This window comes from Alexandromys fortis, unplaced genomic scaffold (assembly GCF_014885135.2).
Source record: "Alexandromys fortis isolate MF-2015 unplaced genomic scaffold, M_Fortis_MF-2015_v1.1 scaffold_80, whole genome shotgun sequence".
In the NCBI taxonomy this organism is placed as follows: Eukaryota; Metazoa; Chordata; class Mammalia; order Rodentia; family Cricetidae; genus Alexandromys; species Alexandromys fortis.
The window spans coordinates 8,144,999-8,166,320 of NW_026068174.1; the positions used below are offsets into that span (position 1 = coordinate 8,144,999).

At 42.4% G+C, this 21,322-nt stretch overlaps 1 protein-coding gene across 6 annotated transcripts in view; it reads left to right on the plus strand.

Annotated features, from left to right (window-relative positions):
* Positions 1 to 21,206, plus strand: part of Srr (serine racemase) — a 25,105-nt gene extending 3,899 nt beyond the window's left edge. For 3 of the 6 annotated variants that reach the window (XM_050128911.1, XM_050128910.1, XM_050128908.1), the window contains exons 2-9: positions 8,819 to 9,044; positions 15,545 to 15,716; positions 16,692 to 16,818; positions 17,000 to 17,103; positions 19,819 to 19,938; positions 20,029 to 20,103; positions 20,504 to 20,713; positions 20,953 to 21,206. In XM_050128911.1, the coding sequence (XP_049984868.1) occupies positions 15,549 to 15,716; positions 16,692 to 16,818; positions 17,000 to 17,103; positions 19,819 to 19,938; positions 20,029 to 20,103; positions 20,504 to 20,713; positions 20,953 to 21,162 (1,014 nt within the window). In that variant the 5' untranslated portion in view covers positions 8,819 to 9,044; positions 15,545 to 15,548 and the 3' untranslated portion in view covers positions 21,163 to 21,206. Of the gene's footprint in view, positions 1 to 8,179; positions 9,045 to 15,544; positions 15,717 to 16,691; positions 16,819 to 16,999; positions 17,104 to 19,818; positions 19,939 to 20,028; positions 20,104 to 20,503; positions 20,714 to 20,952 lie in introns of those variants that run through there. The other 3 variants (XM_050128907.1, XM_050128913.1, XM_050128912.1) reach the window with 2 other exon arrangements.
* The last annotated feature ends 116 nt before the right edge of the window (positions 21,207 to 21,322 follow it).

Here is a 21,322-nt window from a genome sequence, read left to right on the forward strand (position 1 = left end):
GAGAGAGAGAGAGAGAGAGAGAGAGAGAGAGAGAGAGAGAGAGAGAGAGAGAGGCTACTTACAGACCAATATATATTATAGTTCTATCTATGTGTAGCAAAAACAATTTTTTTAAATTTATTTATTTATACAGTATCCTGCCTGTAGGCCAGAAGAGGGCACCAGATCTCATTATAGATGGTTGCTGGGAATTGAACTCAGGACCTCTGGAAGAGCAGTCAGTGTTCTTAACCGCTGAGCCATCTCTCCATCCCTGGCAAAAACAATTTTATGGTTATGTAAATTTCTGTATTTGTTCATCAAGAAAAAGGTCGACTATATGCCAAATACTCAAAAGTAGAGAACAGGTGCTCTGACAGCAGACGATGGAAAACTCTATATGTATCTGTAATGTTTTAATTCTTAAAATGGGGATTTGGTCACATAATATGTAGGTAATACAAAAACAGTAAAGCAGATTCAGATAATGGAAGACGAAGGAATTCAGTTTTTAAAAGTTAAAGTTGGAGGCAGGGGAGATGTTTCAGTGAATAATTGCTGAACAATCATGAGGGCCTGAGTTCAGATCCTCAGAACCCATGTAAAAGCCAGGCATGATGGTGCACACATGCATTCCCAGTGCTGGGAAGTGGAGACGGGTGCATCTTAGAGGCTTGCTGGCCAGCAAGTTCAGCCAAACTGGCAGGCTTCAGGGTCAGTGAGAGACCTTGTCTCAAAAAAAAAAAAAAAAAGTGGTTACTGGCAAGGGCTTTTGCCTCCAAGCCTGACAATGTGAGTTTAATTCCTGGAACTTACATAATAGAAGGAGAGAATGCATATACACAGAAATAGATAAATAAACTATTTTTTTACTTTTAAAGAACATAGTCACTAACAAGCTGACTCAAGCATATAAAGGTGCTTTGCCACCAAGTCTGATGAATTTGGTCCCCAAACCTACATGGTAGGAGGAAACCAACTCCCCCATGTTGTCCTCTGACCTCTGTACATGTACTGTAGCATACTTGCGCCACACAGATACATACAAGATAAATTAGTAAATGTTGGCAATTAAGAAATAGAGAGCAATAGAGCAAGACGCCAACTTCAGCCTTTGGTCTCCACATACACAGTTCATGCATACACCACACACAGTTAGAATTGTACAAATTACATAAAACCAAAGTTAATGACTACAAATTAGGCAAAGAATTGTAACCACTTGTAATCTAAAGAAAAATTAAATAGCTCACAGAACAAAGAAGTAAAATAGGCCAGGTATTGTAATGTGTGTGTAGTCCCAGCTAGTTGGGAAACTGGTGACTGCAGAAGCATCACTTACCCAGTTCAAAGTCCAGCCTGAAAAACATAGCAAGACCTCCTCTCAGAACGAAAGTAGAGGCCAGAAAGAAGACTCAGCAGTTAAGAACACTGGCTGCTTTTCCAGAGGTTCATATGAACCTGAGTTCAACTGTCAACACCCACTTAAAAAGCTAAGAATGAATGATCTCATAGGTTTGTAATGAAAATTCAGGGGAGATAGAGACAGCTGAACTCTGAGACTCACTGGCCAGCTAGCTTTAATCAGTAAGCCTCGGTTCCCAGTGAAAAAGTATGTGCTAAAAAGAAAAAAAAAAAAAACAACAAATAAATAAATGAGCTATAGGGGGCTGAAGAGATGGATCAGCAATTAAGAGCACTGGTTGCTCTTCCAGAGGTCATGAGTTCAATTCCCAGTAACTACATGGTGGTTCACAACCACCTATCATGGAATCTGATGCCCTCTTCTGGAATAAAGGCATACACGCAGATAGAGCATTCATACAAATAAAATAAAAGGTAACCTTTTTAAAAAAAAAAAATTAGGGGGCTGGAGAGATGGCTCAGCGGTTAAGAGCATTGCCTGCTCTTCCAAAGGACCCGAGTTCGATTCCCAGAAACCACATGGTGGCTCACAACCATCTGTAATGAGGTCTGGTGTCCTCTTCTAGCAGGCATATATGCAAACAGAATATTGTATCCATAATAAATAAATTTTTTTTAAAAAAATTATTTACTTATTTATTATGTGTACAATATTCTGTCTGCGTGTATTCCTGCAGGCCAGAAGAGGGCACTAGACCTCATTACAGATGGTTGNTCACACATCTCTAACTCCATGACTTTGGATGCTAAGGCAGGAAGATACAAGAGTTCCAGATTAGCCTAGGCTATACACATACTCAAGGTATAGGTCATATTGCTTATGCTCAGTATGATCAAGAATCCAATGAGTAAGGTCATCCTTGGCCAGCCTTTATCACATGAAACCATCCCAAAAAAAAAAAAAAAATAAAAAAAAAAAAAAAAAAAAAAAGAAAGAAATTAGGAAAAGCATCCCTAATGCCACATATACTGGATGTTGTGGCAAAAGCCTGTAATCCCAGCAATTGAAAAGTACAAGGAGAAAGATTAGAAATTCAAGGTCATCTTTGGCTGCAAATCCAGTTGAAAGCCAATATGGGGGGTGAGGGCAAGCAATCTACTTTCCAGTTGAAGGCCTCAGTATGAAAATTGTTTGCTTTTGTTTACTTTTGTCGAGGCAAGGTCTGTTGTTTCCAGGCTGGTCTTGAAGTCATTATGTAGCCAAGGATAACCTTGAATTTCTAACACACTCTTGTTTGCATCTCCTAAAAAATGGGATTACAGATGTGGCCCTATGTTGATGTGTCAGGTTAATGTTGTTCTGGGATTGAACCAGGGCCTGATACAGGTTGAACAAGCATCCTACTGACTGAATTATATCCCTAGCCCCAACTCTTATTTATTTATTCATTTATTTATTTTCTAGTCTTTAAGTCATGATGGGTTTTTTTTTAAAGATTTGTCTCACTTTTAATTAGTATGTATGTGTCTTTGTGTGCATACATCCACATGAGTACAGGTGCCTGAGGAAGACAAGAGGCATTGGATTCCCTCTGAAGCTAGTTACGGGCAGTGATGAGCTACCTGATGTGGGTTCTGGGAACTGAAGTCCAGTTCTCCACAAGAGCCATACTTGTTCTTTTTTTTTTTTTTTAAATATTTATTTATTTATTATGTATACAATATTCTGTCTGTGTATATGCCTGAAGGCCAGAAGAGGGCACCAGACCCCTTTACAGATGGTTGTGAGCCACCATGTGGTTGCTGGGAATTGAACTCAGGACCTTTGGAAGAGCAGGCAATGCTCTTAACCTCTGAGCCATCTTTCCAGCCCGCCATACTTGTTCTTAACCGCTGAGCAATCCTTTCAGCCCCACAACTTTTATTGTTAAAAATTTAAAAAAAAAAAAAGGAAAAATAATTTAAAAGAAGAAAACTTCTCTAGGACAACCATGGCCAACTTAATTTGATACTGTCAGTGATCAGACTAGAGAGCCTTTAATTATTAAAACAGAACTCAGAGAAATTTACCAGAACTCAGGGAAAACACAACAAATACATAAGGATGAGTGAATATGAGCATGGGTCCAAAAAATTAATAATACAAGTTCCAAACTATGGTAGCTGACTGAGTAAGAGTAACAGTCAAGTTACAGAAATAAAGCTACTTTTTTCTGTTTGTTTGTTTTGTTTTTTGAGACAGGATTCCTCTGGATAGCTTTGACTGTCCTAGAACTCACTCTTCAGACAAGGCTGTCCTCGAACTCATAGAGGTCCACCTGCTTCTGTCTCTGCCTCCTGAGTGTTGGGATTAAAGGCATGCACCACCACTTGGCTGAAAAGCTACTAAATTGATGGGGAAATTTTGAATTTTTAGTTTTAGAGGACTCATGAAGTATCAAGTAAAACAATGAGTAAGACTCCTAGCTTGGTGGCCAATGACTGTAATCCTAGCTACTCAGAACACCACGGCAAGAGAGTTCCATTCTCAAAGCCCGCAATGTAGGAAGACCAAGGCTCAAAATACAATTTTTAAAAAGTGGGGGGCTGGGGCATGTATGTGCATGCCTTTAGTCCCAGCACTAGGGAAGCAGGGCAGAGGCAAACAGATCTCTGTGAGCTCAAAGCCAACCAGCCTGAACTACAGATTAGGAATCTGTCGAGAGAGAGAGAGAGAGAGAGAGAGAGAGAGAGAGAGAGAGAGAGAGAGAGAGAGAGGCTACTTACGCCTAACTGGGCTTTCAGTCACACAGATAGAAATTACCTTTATTTGAGGATCAAAAGCTTTCACAATGCCCTGGAAACAAAGCTGCCCATAGAACCCGTGCCCTCCCATTCTTCCCCATACTACGAACACCCCTGAACCCCTGAATGGTCTTTTGTCTTTCAAGCTGGACCAAGCAAGTTCTCCCTCCTCTCTCTCAACCTCTCCTGTCTACATCTGTTTCAATAGGAAAAGACTATGTTTGGGTTTGGCGGGGGCTTCTACAACGGAATACAAGACGGATGTTAAATAAATACAGTGTGAGTTTGACTCTAGGAAAAAAATACAACTCTACATAAAATGACTAAATGAAGTATTATTTAAAGCAGCAACAGCAACAAGAAACTAACAAGTTGAGACTTTCCACAGTCTACAGCAGGGACTCCCAACCTTTGGGTCACAACCCCTCTCAGGACTGAATGACCCTTGCACAGAGGTCACATAAGACCATGGAGATATCAGATATTTACATTATAATTCATAACAGTAGCAAAATTACAGTTATGAAGTAGCAACAAAAGTAATTTCATGGTTGGGGGTCACCATAACATGAAGAATTGTATTAAATGGTCACAGCATCAGAAAGGTTGAGGACCACTGGTCTGCAGCTTTTATAGACTCTGCCATTAAATGTCTTTGCACAGATTCCCAAACTTTAGGGCAACAAACATTTACAAATACTCACTTGAACTGGCAAGGACTGCAAGGGTACAAAGAATGAACTAAAAAGTGTCTAGACTCTCCATTCTACCTGCTACCATTTTATGTAACTATCATCTCCTTCCCACAAACACTGAAGAAGGGGTCAAAGCTTAGGAGGTCACTTATTGGCTGTCACCGCAGGCAGGAAACACCTGCCTTCACATGCTTCCTGACTGAGGCCACCTTCCCTTCCAAGTGGCTTGCTGTCTCCACAAAGGCTCCACACTGCCTGAGCTTACCAGGAATTCAATAAATATGTGTTGAATATTGACCAAATTAAAATTCTCACTGTTGGCAAAGTCCTCTCCCAACTGCCTCCAGCGAGCCTTACCTTGGTCAGAAGTCTGTTCTCTGAGCATTTGTGTCCTGTGGGGTTTCAAAGTATTTCTTTTTAGCCTTGATTTGACCGGAAGGTCTCAACCAGACTAGCCACCTCTCTGGGAGCCTCAGAATGAGGCTGGTCATTGACTTCAGCATTGCCCTGCTTGGCTTTCCTTGGTTCTCATGGTGGTAAATGCCAGAACTCCAGTGATAAAAGATAATGCAAATTGTGACTATACAAAAGGCTAAGGTTGAACAGATAAGCAAGCAAAATCCTAGCTAGCTTCCAATGTGGTATCCATCCCTATGGAGAATTCATTCCTTCTTCTCACATGTGGGCTGGACTTAGAGCTTATGTCTAAAAACCCCCGGTCAGGTAAAAGCTACAGTGTACCCCAGATTTAGTTACAAAAGAAGCCAGCTGAATTTGGTAGCACCCTCTTGCATCCCAGCACTTTGGAGCTTGGAGGCCAAAAGATCAAGTTTGTGTTGGACAGGGAGATGTTGAATACTGTTCCGCTCACCCCTGATAAAAAGACTCCCCCCAACCATACCCCCACCCCATCGCCTGCATTGAGGGAACATCTGCAACATCTGCCCATGATAAAGACCAGATGGTTCAGAAACGAGGTCCCTGGTCAACGGTCAATGAGACACTGAGATCTGCCATGTGTAAGAGCTACAAGGGGATGCTTCAGGGGGGTCCCACGGGGTCCAATAGCCTCATAAGGGGTCCTGTTCTAGAATCATACCCCTTGGGAAGCTTGCACCCTGGCCTACAGAAACAATGAAGTAATAAGTACTGCCTTCAGTTTCTAGATCTTGGGGTTATTTGCTATATAACAAGACATAACTAATATGCTAAACTAAGGGCTGGCAAGCTTGTTCATAAGGGCCACATAGAAAATATTTTGGGATTTTCCAGCCAGATGGTGTCTGGATAACTCTTCAGTCCCCACCATTGTAGCAACCAAAGACAATATGCAAATGAGTGGACATGGCTATGTTCCTATAAAACTTTATTTATGAAAACAGTCAGCCGGCTTGCGAGTTATGATATGCCAACACTTGCTGGAAGCCACTATATTTTCAGTCTTTACAATTTCAAGTGTCTTGTCCTATAGCTGTCTTATGGGGAGTGCAATGTGGCCACTTCATAAACGATTATTGAGTATCTTTTCCAGGGCAGAGGGCGCTCCTCTCCGCATTCAACCTGCATAAATGTTTAAAAACGATTTCAGTGCCACAAGAAACAAACAGGGAAGTAAAAGCGAGGCAAAATTCTTTTTTCCAAAGTGAAGGAACTAGGAGCAAGACTTTTTAAATCCAAAATGGTTTAAGAGGAGAAGAGAGGCAGGAGGGTGGGTCAACCTCCTGATTCTAAATGCTTTGTACAATGATGGGATGGGAAAGCCACAATACAACTGGAGGGAAGCAGGAACCTAAGAGCATCATAATCAATAGCTCAATTGTTTAGTTATATTTCTTTCAAATAAAGTGACTTTGAGGTTCCATCTTCCAGCCTCCCCCGCTCCAGCTGTGAAATGATGGAAGTGAACCACCATATCCAGTTGTTTTATCACTAGAATTTCTAAAAAATAAGTTTAATAATCAGATATTTGATAAATGAATCAGGGAAAACAAATATGTGTTAATACGTGTTATATTTAACTGCCTTCTCTTAACTACATTTTTAAATGCAAATTTATATAAGGTAAGGTGGTCTACAAAACGAGCTTCCAGATGAGAGGAACGATGTTTCTGTCAGTGACCATGGCTAGGAATTCTTTCCTGGAGCATTTTGAGGTTACATTGGTTGTAGTTACCACTGATACCACAAACTTTGATGGCACCTAGGTCTGGTGCCAACTGGAAATAAGTCCCTTTTTATTACAAAATAGTTATCTTAATAAAGTTATATGAAGGAGTACACCCGGTGATTTTATGAACACTAGGGGGATTTACTTTTTGTCTTTTTTAATTCTATTCAGGAAAGCCTTTACCTATTCTACAGACCTCCTCAAAATGAGCAAAGGATTGAACAATATACATTTTCATTATTATCTACCAATATTGTAGGTATTCATCTAGTTCGTTTGGTCACTTGAAGATGTAGTGAGAAAAAACACCATCAGGTCATTCAGCAGGGAAGAGGTGTCATTTATGGTCTTGATGAACTTCAAGTCACTCAACCAAACATGGATGAGAGTTAAGACGCAGGATGGGACTCCGTGGCCAAGCACTTACCCTGCTTACGCTAACGTCCTCGGCACTGTATGGAGTTATGTGGAAGTGCAATAAATATTAATTGTCATGAAAAGGTGTAGAGAAGAGGGATCATCTCTCTGGTCAGATAAAGGGAAACCCCAAAGCCTAGATGGGCACTTGAACTGAGCTGAGAAGCCTCTGGGAGATGTAATGACCACCCTCCCCTTCTCCATAGTTAGCAACCTCATCAGGACCAGCAGGGAGACTAACACCGATCTCAGAGCATCACTGACCAAGTTTCGTCCAGTCCTAGCAAACTGAAGCTCACACATATCTCAACCCACACAGAGGAAAGAGCACAAGCTCTGAATATAAAAGACAAGGAATCCGGCGGGGGGAGGGGCGTAGGATGAGGAGGGGGTGTGAGGAGGTCCAGTCACCACACTGTGGTTATTTATTAATTTTATTACCTCAAGGAAGCTACTTAAGCTCTTTGAGCCCCAGTCTAATCTTACATAAACATGGAAAGTTATTTTTTTAAGATGGTAGGGCTGCTATTATATATCAGCAAAAGGCATAAATTTTAGCACTTGTTACATTTTAAATTAATGTTGGTTATACTTTTATTAAACTCCATAGCGATGACATCACAGTGTTTCCTTGTATGTAGATAAATTGTCTCTTTTGAGATTGTTCTGCATCTAACTTCCAAATTCTCCTTCTAAAATTAACTCTGGGATCTAGAGACCAGAATAACAGGAGCCTCCCGCGACATGTTTCCAGGAGCAAGCTACTGNAAAGAAAGAAAGGAGAACTGGGTGTGGGTGTGGCTGTGCACCTCTTCAATCCCAGCATCTGGAATACAGAGGCAGGCAGATCTCTCCGAGTTCCAGACTAACCTGGCCTATATAATGAGTTCCGAGGTAGCCACTGCTACATCCCATCAAAAATTTAATTACATTTTTTATTGTGTCTGAGCTCACATGTGGAAGTTAGAGGATAACTGCAGGAGTTGGTTCTCCCTCCACCATGTGTGTGCCAGGAATGGAACTCAGGCTGTCAGAGTTGGCAGCCATCTCTCCAGCTCTCTCCCTTTCTCTTCTGAAAACTGCCTTTAACGCCTGCCTGGGAGTTTGGTTCCCTCTTACACTTCTGTTTTCCATCAGACACAGAGACTCGAGGTGATCATACTATTTTGTTCGCCGTCGTTAACAAGATCTTTCTCGTTTTACCTTTATGTTTACTTTAGTACCCAGTCATTCTTCATCACTTCTTCTTTAGTGGCTTTAATGTGCTTGATAGATGTCTTTAAATATACATGTATCTTTGCATAATATATAATGTTTTATGTATGTATTTTAAATGTACATAATTGATATTGTGTTATAGATCTCATTCTGTTTCTTTTTCATGTTTCCATAAATTACTTCTATTACATAGTATTTCCTAAATGACCTTTCACCCTTTGCCACATTGGTCCTGGGCCAAGATGGGCCAGTCAGAGTCCTTACCCAGAATTTTTTGAACTGAAAGTGAGAGAAAATCCCTCTTCAGTGTGGAAGCCATAAAATGTAAAACACAGGAACTGTCAGCAGCCATGTGTCCTGTCGTGTGGAACCAGCTGGTCTGCTGTGAAAAGGAAGCCGACATGCCAAAGGCAGCAGAGGTGAGAAACTGAGACTCATGGAAGCTCCCAAGCCCCTGGTTGCAGTTGTTGCTGAAGCTCCATATCCCCTCTGTGGTGTGCCCAGCCCTTCCTCAGACTCCATGAGCCAGTGAACCTGGAAGCCCTCATCCTCTGCCTAAGCTGCTTCAGACTAAGGCTCTCTCACTTGCAAACTTGTCAGTCAGAGTCGCCAAGGAACAGAACTGAAAGAATGAACTATGTGTGTGCATAAAGTATATGTATTAGAGTCCCTGGTAGGCTGAGGTGGCTAATCCCACAGTGGCTATGTCTTGTCATAAAAACCAAGTACATGGTAATGTTTAGTCCACACTAAGTTGGAATCCTGAAGAGGCTGGCTCTAATACCCACAAAAGAACTTGCCAGCAAGAGTGAGCGCAAGCAGTCAAATAGCAGATGTTTCCCTCTTCCATGTCTTTCTGTGGGCTCCCACCAAAGTTGTGACCCAGATTTAGGATAGGTTGTCTCACCCCAAATGCTCCAATCAAGAAAACCCTTGCCAGGCATGCCCAGCTGCTTGGGTTTTAGTTGATTCTAGCAAAATCAAGTTAACAAGGGAAATTAGTCATCGCAACCAATAGGCCTAAGTATAACTGCTGTTACCTCTTATTTTCAGTTTATTTCAATTGTGATAAAATACACATAAAATGTACCATTTAACCATTTTCTGAGTGTGTGCTTTTTGTTGTTTAATGTATCCCGTTACATACCCAAACCCATTTATACCTATTAAACAGCCCTCCACCGTCCTAAACTCAGCCCATCTACTACCCTTTCTTTGAATTTTCTTACTATATGTATCCCACATCATTGGAATCATGTAGTGTTTGCAAATAGCCTATTTCTCTTAGCATAATGTCCTCAGTGTCCATCTGTGTTACAACATGTCAGAATTTCCTCCTATTAAATATGACTTACATTTTATGTGCAAATTGCATATGCATGGACATCTGTATGTTAGTGGCCATAGGCTTCTTTTGGTTCTTATAAATAATGTAGCTATGAATATGGGAGTGCAGAAATCTCCTTGGTTGTGGGGTATTCACCAGAGAAGACGATTAGGCATAGGTTTAAGCCAACGAAAAGTCCTTATTAGCTGGTCTGTAACTACACTGGGTGTTTGGATCCCAGTGTAGCACTGAGCCTTCTTTAGGGTGAGCTTTTAAGCTCTGGGTAGACATACTTCAGTTAAGAAGAACAGTTAGCTGAAGCAGAACTACAGAGGCAGTAGTTGTAGAGACCTTCCCATCACTATGGACTTTGATGGAGTAGGCCTTTGTTTTAGTGTTGGCAGGCAGTCCTGAATACATGCTGTGTTTTACAGCCTAAATGGTAATTCCATTATGGAGTCATTTGTGCAAAGGTCTGGTGCAAAGGCCTGATACACCTTGATGAAACACAGCTTTTGGTTCTTTGATCTACCTCGAGGGATGGAATTACTGGTTCAGGTGATAGCGTATGTCCATTGTTTTTAGGAACTAGTGTAGTGTCTCCCATAACACCCTGATTACTCTATTCGGACACCTGTTTTCCCACTTCTCTCTGCTCTGGCCTAATGCTATGGTTAGAGGTGGTGCCCATTGGAGTTTTGATTTGCATGTTTCTGATGATTTGTGATTCTGGGTATTTTAATGTGGTCATTAGCCATTTATATATCTTATCTAGGGAGATTTTGGGGTTTTTGGAGGTTTTTATGTTTTGATATAGTACTCATGGTAGCATAGGCTGGCCTGAAACTCACTGGGTAGCCCAAAGATGACTTTGAACTTCTTATCCTCCTGCCTTCACCTGATACTAACTTACACTATCACCTTGTTTTATGCAGAGCTGGGGATCAAACCCAGGGCTGCCCTCATGCTACTAGGCAAGACCCTATCTGAAGGACATCTTTAGTCCCTTAAAGTTTGTGTTTCCATAAAAGGATTTTTTTTTCTATCTCTGTTTTTGCCATTCACTCCTCCTTTGCCTCTCCTGTGTACTGAAATTCCTCTGTATTAGGCTCCTTGGTTAAATTTTTGTCCCTTTCCTTTTCACTGTATGCAGTAGTGAGTGGTTTTCTGAAAATGGGGTATATGTGACCCTATGCCTTGGAAGACGGAGCCAAAATGATCATGAATTCAACACCAAAGCCAGTTTAGCCTACATAGTAAGAACCTGTGTCCAAAACTGCAAAATTTTATTACATATATATGTATCCTAACATGGCACTTACCTGATCAGGGGCTTAATAGTATTCCACAGCCCTTAAAAAATTGAAAGCTGCCGGGCGGTGGTGGCGCACGCCTTTAATCCCAGCACTCGGGAGGCAGAGGCAGGCGGATGTCTGTGAGTTCGAGGCCAGCCTGGTCTACAGAGCTAGTTCCAGGACAGGCTCCAAAACCACAGAGAAACCCTGTCTCGAAAAAGCCAAAAAAAAAAAAAAAAATTGAAAGCTGAGTGTAATCTTATACATCTGTAATCCTAGTACTTAAGTAGAGGCAGAGCTGGGCAGTGGCGGTGGTACATGCCTTTAATACCGGCACTCGGGAGGCAAAGGCAGGTGAGTCTCTTGAGTTTAAGACCAGCCTAGTCTACAAAACTATGTCCAGGACAGCCAGGGGAACACAAACCCTGTCTCGTGGGGGAAAAAAAAGAAGTAGAGGCAGGATCGTCAGCAGTCCATGGTCATCCTGGAGCTGCTACATACCAAGTTTCAGGCCATTGTAGGCTACCCAAGACTCTGTCCTTAAAGGAAAAAAAATAAAAACAGGAAAAAAGCAAACAAGGAAGAGTGTCTTAAGTAATGTAGCCTTGCTCAACAGCAGCAGGGCTGTTTCAAGGGCAGAACTGTCCAGGAATGGATTGAGCTGCACTCGCATGAGGGGCTGTAATCATCTCATGGGCCCACAATATTTAGTGTTCTTCATTGTTTTTTCCCTGAGATAGAGTCTCACTTTGTAATTACCACACCAAGAATAGATTTCATGTTTTATTTTATCCCATGTGTATGAGTGTTTTGCCTTGCATGTATGACTGTACACAAGTGTACCTGGTGTCTGAGGAGGTCAGAAGAGGAGGATCTTGGATCTCCTAGAACTGCAGTTACAGACAGTGTAGGTGCTGGGAACTGAACCCAGGACCACTACAAGACCAGCTAGTGTTGACTGCTGGACCATCACATAGCCCTGTTATTTTTCCTGGATGGTTTTGAGGGCTTATTTTCTGAACGTGAAGCAGCACCAGGGAATTATTGTATGAACTATGTTTATCTTTGCAGTTTTGAGTTTCCCAAGAGGATCTGATGTAATGAAAGATTTCTAAGGTTTTGTGTGGTATCTGTGTGAGCCCTCAGCCCTGGAACTGGCCAGAGCCTGGAAGCCATGAGGAAGAACTAGACCTATAGCTATCCTTGCTTCTGGGATTTCCCACACAAGCCTTTCCTTAGTCATGCCAAAAGAAACTCTTCAGTCCTGTGGAAGCTGATCTGAGAACTGAAGAGCAGTTAATTTTAAAGATACTCCTTGAAAAACTACCTTAAGCCATATCTGAAGTTAGAAAGACTAAAAAGTTAAGGGACACCAGCTGTAGAACTGCTAGGACTTGCAACAGAGGCAGAGGGTGGCTCACAGTCACTGTAACTCCAGTTCCAGAATGTATGTGGTGCACATGAGCTCACACAGGCATACCCATGCCCGTACATAATACATCTTTTTAAAAAGAAGATCCCTGAGTTCTTGGATCCCATCTTCTACATGGGGGAGTGGGGAAAACACTTTAAAAGCTAACAAAATAATCTACTAAAGTGTCTCATTACATAATAAACATGCAAAAGTCTTACTCTTCATAATCATATAAGATATCAGTAAGTGCCGGGCAGTGGTGGCGCACGCCTTTAATCCCAGCACTCGAGAGGCAGAGGCAGGCAGATCACTGGGAGTTCGAGGCCAGCCTGGTCTACAAGAGCTAGTTCCAGGGCAGGCTCTAAAACTACAGAGAAACCCTGTCTCATTTAAAAAATGATATAGCAGGCTGGGTAAAGACTCTTGGAGGTGCCTGACAATCCAAGTATAATCCCTAGGACCCACATGGTAGGAGAAATTAATCAACTCCCAAAGTTGTTCTCTGATGCCATGTCATGGGCACCCACCCCAATACACATTGGGAATAAAATTTAATAAACATCAATATAGCTAGCCAAGCAGTGGTGGTGCACACCTTTAATCCCAGCACTCAGGAGGCAGAGGCAAGCAGATCTCTGAGTTCAAAGCCAGTCTGATCCACAAAGTGAGTTCCAGGATAGCCAAGGCTGCATAGATAAACCTTGTCTCTTCCCCTCACCCCACCCCTTAAAAAAAGAAAGAACAAATATATATATACATAACAAGGCAGAGTGAATGGACAATCCTTTAGATACTGTTGTATGAACTGATACAATCATCTTGGCAGCAGTGTCAAATGTTACAAAACTAACAGTTACTACAATAGAGTGATACCAGATGTCTTAGAACTGTGCACACCTTTAGATACAATTTTGGAAACTCTGAGGAAGCTGAGCCAAATGGAGCAAGAAAATGTTTGATTTTAACAGTCAGGTAATATATATGTTTTTGAAGCATACAAAATTATTTATTAAAATGGTACTAAAGCACCAGGCAGTGGTAGCATACACCTTTAATCCCAGCACTCAGGAGGCAGAGGCAGGCGGATCTCTGTGAATTGGAGGCCAGCCTGGTCTACAGAGCTAGTTCCAGGACAGCCAGGGCTGCTAATAGGGAAACACTGTCTCAAAAAGCAAAAAAAAAAAGAAAGAAAGAAAGAAAGAAAGAAAGAAAGAAAGAAAGAAAAGAAAAAGGCACTAAAGCATGATGTAGGCCTGAAATGTGAAATCTCAGCGCTTGGGAGATGGAGGCAGGACAGTTAAGATTTCAAGGTTATTTGCTACATACCAAATTTGAGGCCAGTCTGGGCTACATGAGACCCTTTCACAAAAACCAAACTAAATAAAAAGTGAAAAAGGATAGGACTGAGGCAGGCATGGTTGGTTCATACTATAATCCCAGGGATGGGGAGGCCAAAGCAAGAGGACTGGTGTAAATTCAAGGACACCCTGTTCTACTCAGTGAGTTCCAGACTAGCCTGTGTTATAGAAGCAAGGCCCTTTCCCAAAAGAATAAAAATTAACAATACAGCCAGGCTTGGTGGCACATGCCTGTAATCCTAGCGTTTGAAAAATGAAGGCAGAATAACCAGGAATTCAGGTTATCTTTGGCTACATATCAAGCTTGAGCCCATCCTGGGCTATATAAGACAAACAAAACCTGTAAACCAGAAATATTGGCTCATGGCTAATTCTGGCAATCGGGAGGTAGAAGCAAGAGGAGTGTGAGCTTGAGCATCATAGCCTGGCAGAATCACCCAAAAAGTGAAAACAAGATGGCTGATGAGTTAGGAGTGCTCACTGCCATTCCTGATGACTTGAGTTTGGTTCCCGGCAATCGTAGCAGGCAGCTCAGCACAGGCTCCAGAAATCCACTGGCCTCAGTGGGCACATGCACACATAGACATGCTGTGCACACATGTAACATACATTCAAATTGACACATAAAATTTTTACATCTTTTAAAAATAAAAATCAGCTGGGTGGCACATGACTTTAATCTTAGCACTTGGGAGGCAGAAACAGGCCGATCTCTGAGTTCAAAGTCAGCCTGATCTACAAAAGCCAGTTCCAGGACAGCCAGGGCTGTCAAACAGAGACCCTGTCTCAAAAAACCAAGGGGAAAACCAATTTTTTTTTCTCAAAATAACTTTTGTTCATGTATTTACTCAGTCTCAATATGTAACCCTAGGTAACCTGAAGTGTACTGTGTTGACCAAGCTGGCCTTGGAATTACAGAGAGATCCACCTGCCTCTACCTCCATTGTGCTGGGATTAAAGGTGTGAGCCACCACTCCCAGATATATTCATGTGAGTGTGTATGTAGGCCATGCACGCCAAGGCACCTGTGTGGAGGTCTGAAGACAACTTGAGGGAGTCACTTCTCCTATCATGTGGGTCCTGGGGACCAAACTTAGGTCGGGCAGTAAGTGCCGTAAGCTGCTGAGCCACCTGAAAAATCTAAGCCGGGTACAGTGGCACACATAAGTAGTCTCAGCAATCAGAAGGCTGTGACAGGAGGATCCCTTGGGTTTTATTCCAGTCTGGACGACATAGTGAAACTTGACTCTCAAAACAAAACAGCAGATGTAACGGCACAAGCAGGCAGAGGCAGGCGGATCTCTGTGCGTTCAAGGCCTGGCTATACAATGATGAAGGTGCATATCTGTAGCAGTACCAAGAGGTTTGCGTGGCAAAGAGGAAGTTCCTGTCTGAAGAGAAACCCCAGCATCCAGTAGTGGGCAGTTCCACATAGCACTCCAGCCCCCAGGCTCTGCTCCTGTTTCAGTTCTTTAAACATCGTTTGGACTGTGCTTTGACCCCTTGTCTTGTTCCTGGGTTTCAGAACCATGTGTGCTCAGTACTGCATCTCCTTTGCTGATGTTGAAAAAGCCCATATGAACATTCGAGATTCTGTCCACCTCACGCCAGTACTAACAAGCTCCATTTTGAACCAAATAGCAGGACGCAGTCTTTTCTTCAAATGCGAACTCTTCCAGAAAACTGGGTCTTTTAAGGTAAAAATTCATTTTGTTTTCCCAATCTGTTGTTTGTTTTATTCTCCTGCCCACTAATGGGGTGGCTGGTGGTAAACAAATGTCTTTTTGCGGTTTCCACGTCCTGGGTACCAGGTTTAGAACATTGCTATGTCTATTTCACACAACCTAAAATCCCTTACAATTACGGTCCCATGAATAGTCTCTAAATAGTTTTTTTTTTATTTATTATGTATACAATATTCTTTCTGCGTGTATGCCTGCAGGCCAGAAGAGGGCACCAGACCCCATTACAGATGGTTGTGAGCCACCATGTGGTTGCTGGGAATTGAACTCCGGACCTTTGGAAGAGCAGGCAATGCTCTTAACCTCTGAGCCATCTCTCCAGCCCCTAGTCTCTAAATAGTTAAAGGTGTGCACCATCACCACACTTGGATGTATTTTTGTACAGCTGTACAAGGTTGTGTAATTTAAACAGAAAAATCAACAATAAGGTTGTCCTTGGCTACAGAGCAAATTCAGTACCAGCCTGGGCCACATGAGACCCTGTGTTTAGTTTTATTTTGTTTGTTTGTTTTTGTTTTTTGAGATGAGGTTTCACTCTGTATTCCTAAATATTCTAGAACTTACTCTGTAGACCAGGCTGGCCTCAAACTCAAGAGATTCTCTCTGCCTCCCAAGTGCTGGGATTAAAGGCTTGAGCCACCACCACTCAGCTAAATATTTTTTTTTAATTTACAAAGTAAAGCAGTTATGATAAGCTAATTTACTATTGTGAAAAGTATTCTGTAAACTTGGTGTGCATGTGCTCAGTATTTTTGCCGTGCTTGTTTATTGCTTGGGAGCAGGAAGCTCTACCACATAGCCTGGGTGCATAGCAGGCTGTTTGTGTAAATACCCTCTACAGTTTGCACAATGAAACAGGTGAATCCATTTCTCTGAACATGTCTCCATTGTTAAAATGATGCACCATTTGTAATTCAACATCTCTTCCAGATCCGTGGTGCCCTTAATGCCATCAGAGGCTTAATTCCTGACCCTCTGGAGGGGAAACCCAAAGCCGTTGTTACTCACAGCAGTGGGAACCATGGCCAGGCTCTCACCTATGCTGCCAAACTGGAAGGTACTATGTTTCTCAGGGTCCAGAGTAGTATCAAAGAGTGGGAAATTACCCTAATTATAGTAAGAGGGATGACAGCCATGGAAAATAAGTTTCCAAAGAAACCCCTGTTTGCTCATAAGCAAAATGATGCAAGTTTCTCTCCTAGAAGCACCTCACACTAACCATGTTCTTCCCCTCCCAGGGATTCCTGCTTACATTGTGGTGCCTCAGACGGCTCCCAACTGCAAGAAACTGGCAATACAAGCCTACGGGGCCTCTATAGTATATAGTGAACCGAGTGATGAGGTAAGGAGGGAGTGTTCAGCATCACTTAATAGTTTCACTTGACAGGCTATCTGCCTGCCTCCCTTACTGGAAGCTTCCTCTTTGCCTTAGCGTGGCCAGCCTTTTCCCCATCTGTCCATCCTCAGCATATGACTAAAGCCAGGCATGGTGGCATATGTCTATTCTAGCACTCAGGACACAGAATGGCAACTTCCAGACCAGTCTGAGCTACAGAGTAAGTTTTTTTTTTTTTCTCAGAGTATTACAGCTTGATATGATTGCTACTTTTTTTGTTTTGTTTTGTTTTGTTTTGTTTTTTCGAGACAGGGTTTCTCTGTGGCTTTGGAGCCTCTCCTGGAACTAGCTCTGTAGACCAGGCTGGCCTCGAACTCAGAGATCCGCCTGCCTCTGCCTCCCAAGTGCTGGAATCAAAGGCGTGCGCCACCATCGCCTGGCTATGATTGCTACTTGCCTGTAATCTCAGCACTTGGGAAGTATGCGAGGGAAGATCGGGAGTTCAAAGTTATCCTTGGACTAAGGATCCTTGGTTCTAAGACTAGCCTCAGGCAGGTCTACTTGAAACCCTGTCTCCTCGGATGGGTGGATGGATGGGGAGACTTTATTTTTAAGACAGGGTCTGTCTAGATAGGGCTATCCTAGAACTCACTATATATAAAGTAGGATGGTTTTGAACTGAGAGAGATCCACCTGCCTCTGCCTCCAGAGTACTGGAATTAAAGTCATATGTACCTTGTCCAGTCAGAAATTAAATTTTTCTTTTTATGTGTTGTAGTGTCTAGCCTGCATGTATGTCTGTGTGAGGGTGTCAGATACGCTGGAAATAGAGTTACAAACAGTTGTGAGCTGCCATGTGGGTGCTGGGAACTGAAACTGGTCCTCTGGAAGAACAGTCAGTCCTTTTAGCCACTGAGCCATCTCTCCAGTCCCAGAAATTAAATGCTTAAAGATGTTTCACTGATGTGGGAGTGATTTCTTATTAATAAACTGCCTAGGCCCCTTGATAGGCCAACCCGTAGGTGGATGGAGTAAACAAAACAGAATGCTGGGAGAAAGAAGCTGAGTCAGGGAGTCGCCATGATTCTCCCACTCCAGACAGACGCAGGTTAAGATCTTCTCTGGTAAGCCACCTCGTGGGCTACACAGATTATTAGAAATGGGTTAGATTAATATGTAGGAGCTAGCCAGTAAGAGGCTACAGATAACGGGCGAGGCAGTGTTTAAAAGAATACAGTTTCCATGTAATTATTTCGGGCATAAGCTAGCCATGTGGGCGGCCGGGTGCCAGGGACGCAGCACCGCCGCTCTTATTGCAACATTTCACCTATGCTTCAGCAGCCCAACTTTCCTCCCTGGACATCAATAATTTTGTCTAACACCAGATTCCTGGCCTGACTCCTCTCTTCCCATTCCAGTCTTCCTAACCTCATCAAATAACATCACTTCTCTTTCTAGTTGTTCAAGGAAAAACAAAAATCTTAGATAACTCCCAAACACCACATCCAGAACATCTGTCCTTGCAGATTAAAAAAAAAAATAAAGGGAGGCAGAGGCAGGCGGATCTCTGTGAGTTCGAGACCAGCCTGGGCTACAAGAGCTAGTTCCAGGACAGGCTCCAAAACCAGAGAAACCCTGCCTCGAAAAACCAAAATAAACAAACAAATAAATAAACAAACAAATAAATAAATAAATAAATAAATAAATATGGGGGCAGGGCTTTGAAGCCGGCTAACAAGCAAAGACACCTGCTGCCAAACTTAACCCAAGTTTAATTCCTGGACCCAAACAGCTTTAGCAGAGGACTCCCAGTTCTCTGACCTCTACACATATGCAAAATTGAATAGATGTGATAAAAATCTTAAAAAGAAAACCAAAACTTTTAGTCCAGCCCCCTCCTTCCTTTTTTTTTTTTTTTGTTTTGTTTTTGGAGGCGGTTTCACTGTAGCTTTCGGGCCTGTCCTGAACGTAGTTCTAGTAGATCAGGCCTGCCTCTGCCTCCCAAGCGCTGGGATTAAAGACAAGCCACCACTGCTGGCTCAGTCCAGTTCCTTTTAACAGTTCCTACCATGGTTCCACCCAGCATCAGTTCTAGCTCTTATAGTCCAGGTTGGCCTCGAACTCAAGAGATCCACCTGCTTCTGCCTCCGGAGTGCTGGGATTAAAGGTGTGTGCCACCTTTTTTATTTTTGCCTGCATGTATGTATGAGGGCTAAGGATTCAGCAAAACTGGAGTTACAGTTATGAGCTGTCATGTAGGTGCTGGGAATTGAACCCAAGTCTTCTAGAGCAGCCACTGAGCCATCTCCTCAGCCTCAGGGTTGGTTTTGTTTTGATCTGGTGCTGGCGCCTTGTAAGCACTAAGCACTCACTGTCTCAGCCACCAGAGTTCTTGGGATGGTCTAACCATGCTGTCTTTCTGCCTCACCTCTTACTGTATTATCCTCTCCCTTAGCAGTTCTCCAGAAAAGGCCAGGTAATTCTACTTTGTACACTTCACATTCATTAACACCTTCAAACATTTAAAAGATCCACAGCTTGTTCATGTCACATAATTAAAGCCCCTCAGCCACCCAAAGAAAAATCTATTTTTTCTCACAAGCACTCAGACATACCATGTTTATGAAAATCTGAAAAATTGTCTTTGAAGTGTTGTGACTGAATTGTACTTTTGGGGACTTACTGTAAGTCAAGTTAAGCTACATTAATGCTACCTTTTAGTCTAGAGAAAAGGTCACTCAAAGAATTATGCAAGAAACAGAAGGCATCTTGGTCCATCCCAACCAGGAGCCTGCAGTGATAGCTGGACAAGGGACAATTGCCCTGGAAGTCCTGAACCAGGTAAAATGCCATCATCCCATTTGGCCAATAGAAAAGTGGTTTTACATATATAAAACTTTATTAATTGGCTTATTTATATTTTTACTAAAGGTTCCTTTGGTGGATGCACTGGTGGTACCAGTAGGGGGAGGAGGAATGGTTGCTGGAATAGCCATTACAATTAAGGTGAGAAAACTGTTAAAAGGACTTTCTGGATTAGGACCTGTATCACACTGCATTGTGGACAGTTTCTCACCATGCCCCCAAATTACTATTCTTTTGTGGCCTCCTTTGCCTCACTGTCCTTTTCATGTATGATAGCACAGCATAAAAGCAACTGAGGATGAGCAGCATCCAAGTCCACCTCACTAAACTATTACTCTCCCCAAATTATTAGAACCAGTTGTAATTTAGTCAATTAAGTCAGTCATCAGATACAACTTTTATTAAAGTGCTTCAAGGTCATATTTCCATTTTGGTATCAAAAGAAAGACCCTTCTGGAACATGGAAAATGTGTCATCTAGTATGCCTTCTTCAGGTATGCAGGCAAAGCTGCCAGTGTACAGTCTCTGTTCCTCTGCCCAGGCCCTGAAACCTAGTGTGAAGGTCTACGCTGCAGAACCCTTGAATGCAGATGACTGCTACCAGTCCAAACTGAAAGGAGAACTGACTCCCAATCTTCACCCTCCAGAAACCATAGCAGATGGTGTCAAATCAAGCATTGGCTTAAATACTTGGCCTATTATAAGGGACCTTGTGGATGATGTCTTCACTGTCACAGAGGATGAAATCAAGGTAAGACTGTGATGAGAAAACAGCAAGTCTAACTTCCTAGGCAAAAGAAATTTATGAACAGAGGATTAACTTAACACATGGGAACCCTGACAGTAGCAGAGCTAGGCTGACTTGTATATGCACTTTATTAGCAAGCACAGTCATCGAAACAAACCCAAACATCTACTTCATTTGGTGTTCAGAACTTAACCTCCTATATTGTTTGTTTCATTAATCCTTACTCCTTTCTGTGCCAACAGCATGCAACCCAACTGGTGTGGGAGAGAATGAAACTGCTCATTGAGCCTACTGCTGGTGTTGGATTGGCTGCAGTGCTGTCCCAGCATTTCCAAACAGTCTCTCCAGAAGTGAAGAACATCTGTATTGTACTCAGTGGTGGGAATGTAGACCTAACCTCCCTAAACTGGGTGAAGCAGGCTGAAAGTCCTTACCAGACTATTTCTGTTTAAATTCATGAATTGTCTCTAGATGAAAATTGTTTTCAAAATCTTAATGGAGAATGTTTTAGTAAGAGTTATAATTTGGCGACCAAGTAATAGTGTAAACAGCTGAAATAGAGAGCAGACTGCCTTGTCACAACCCACACTAAGTTCTGGCTGCAGCAGACAG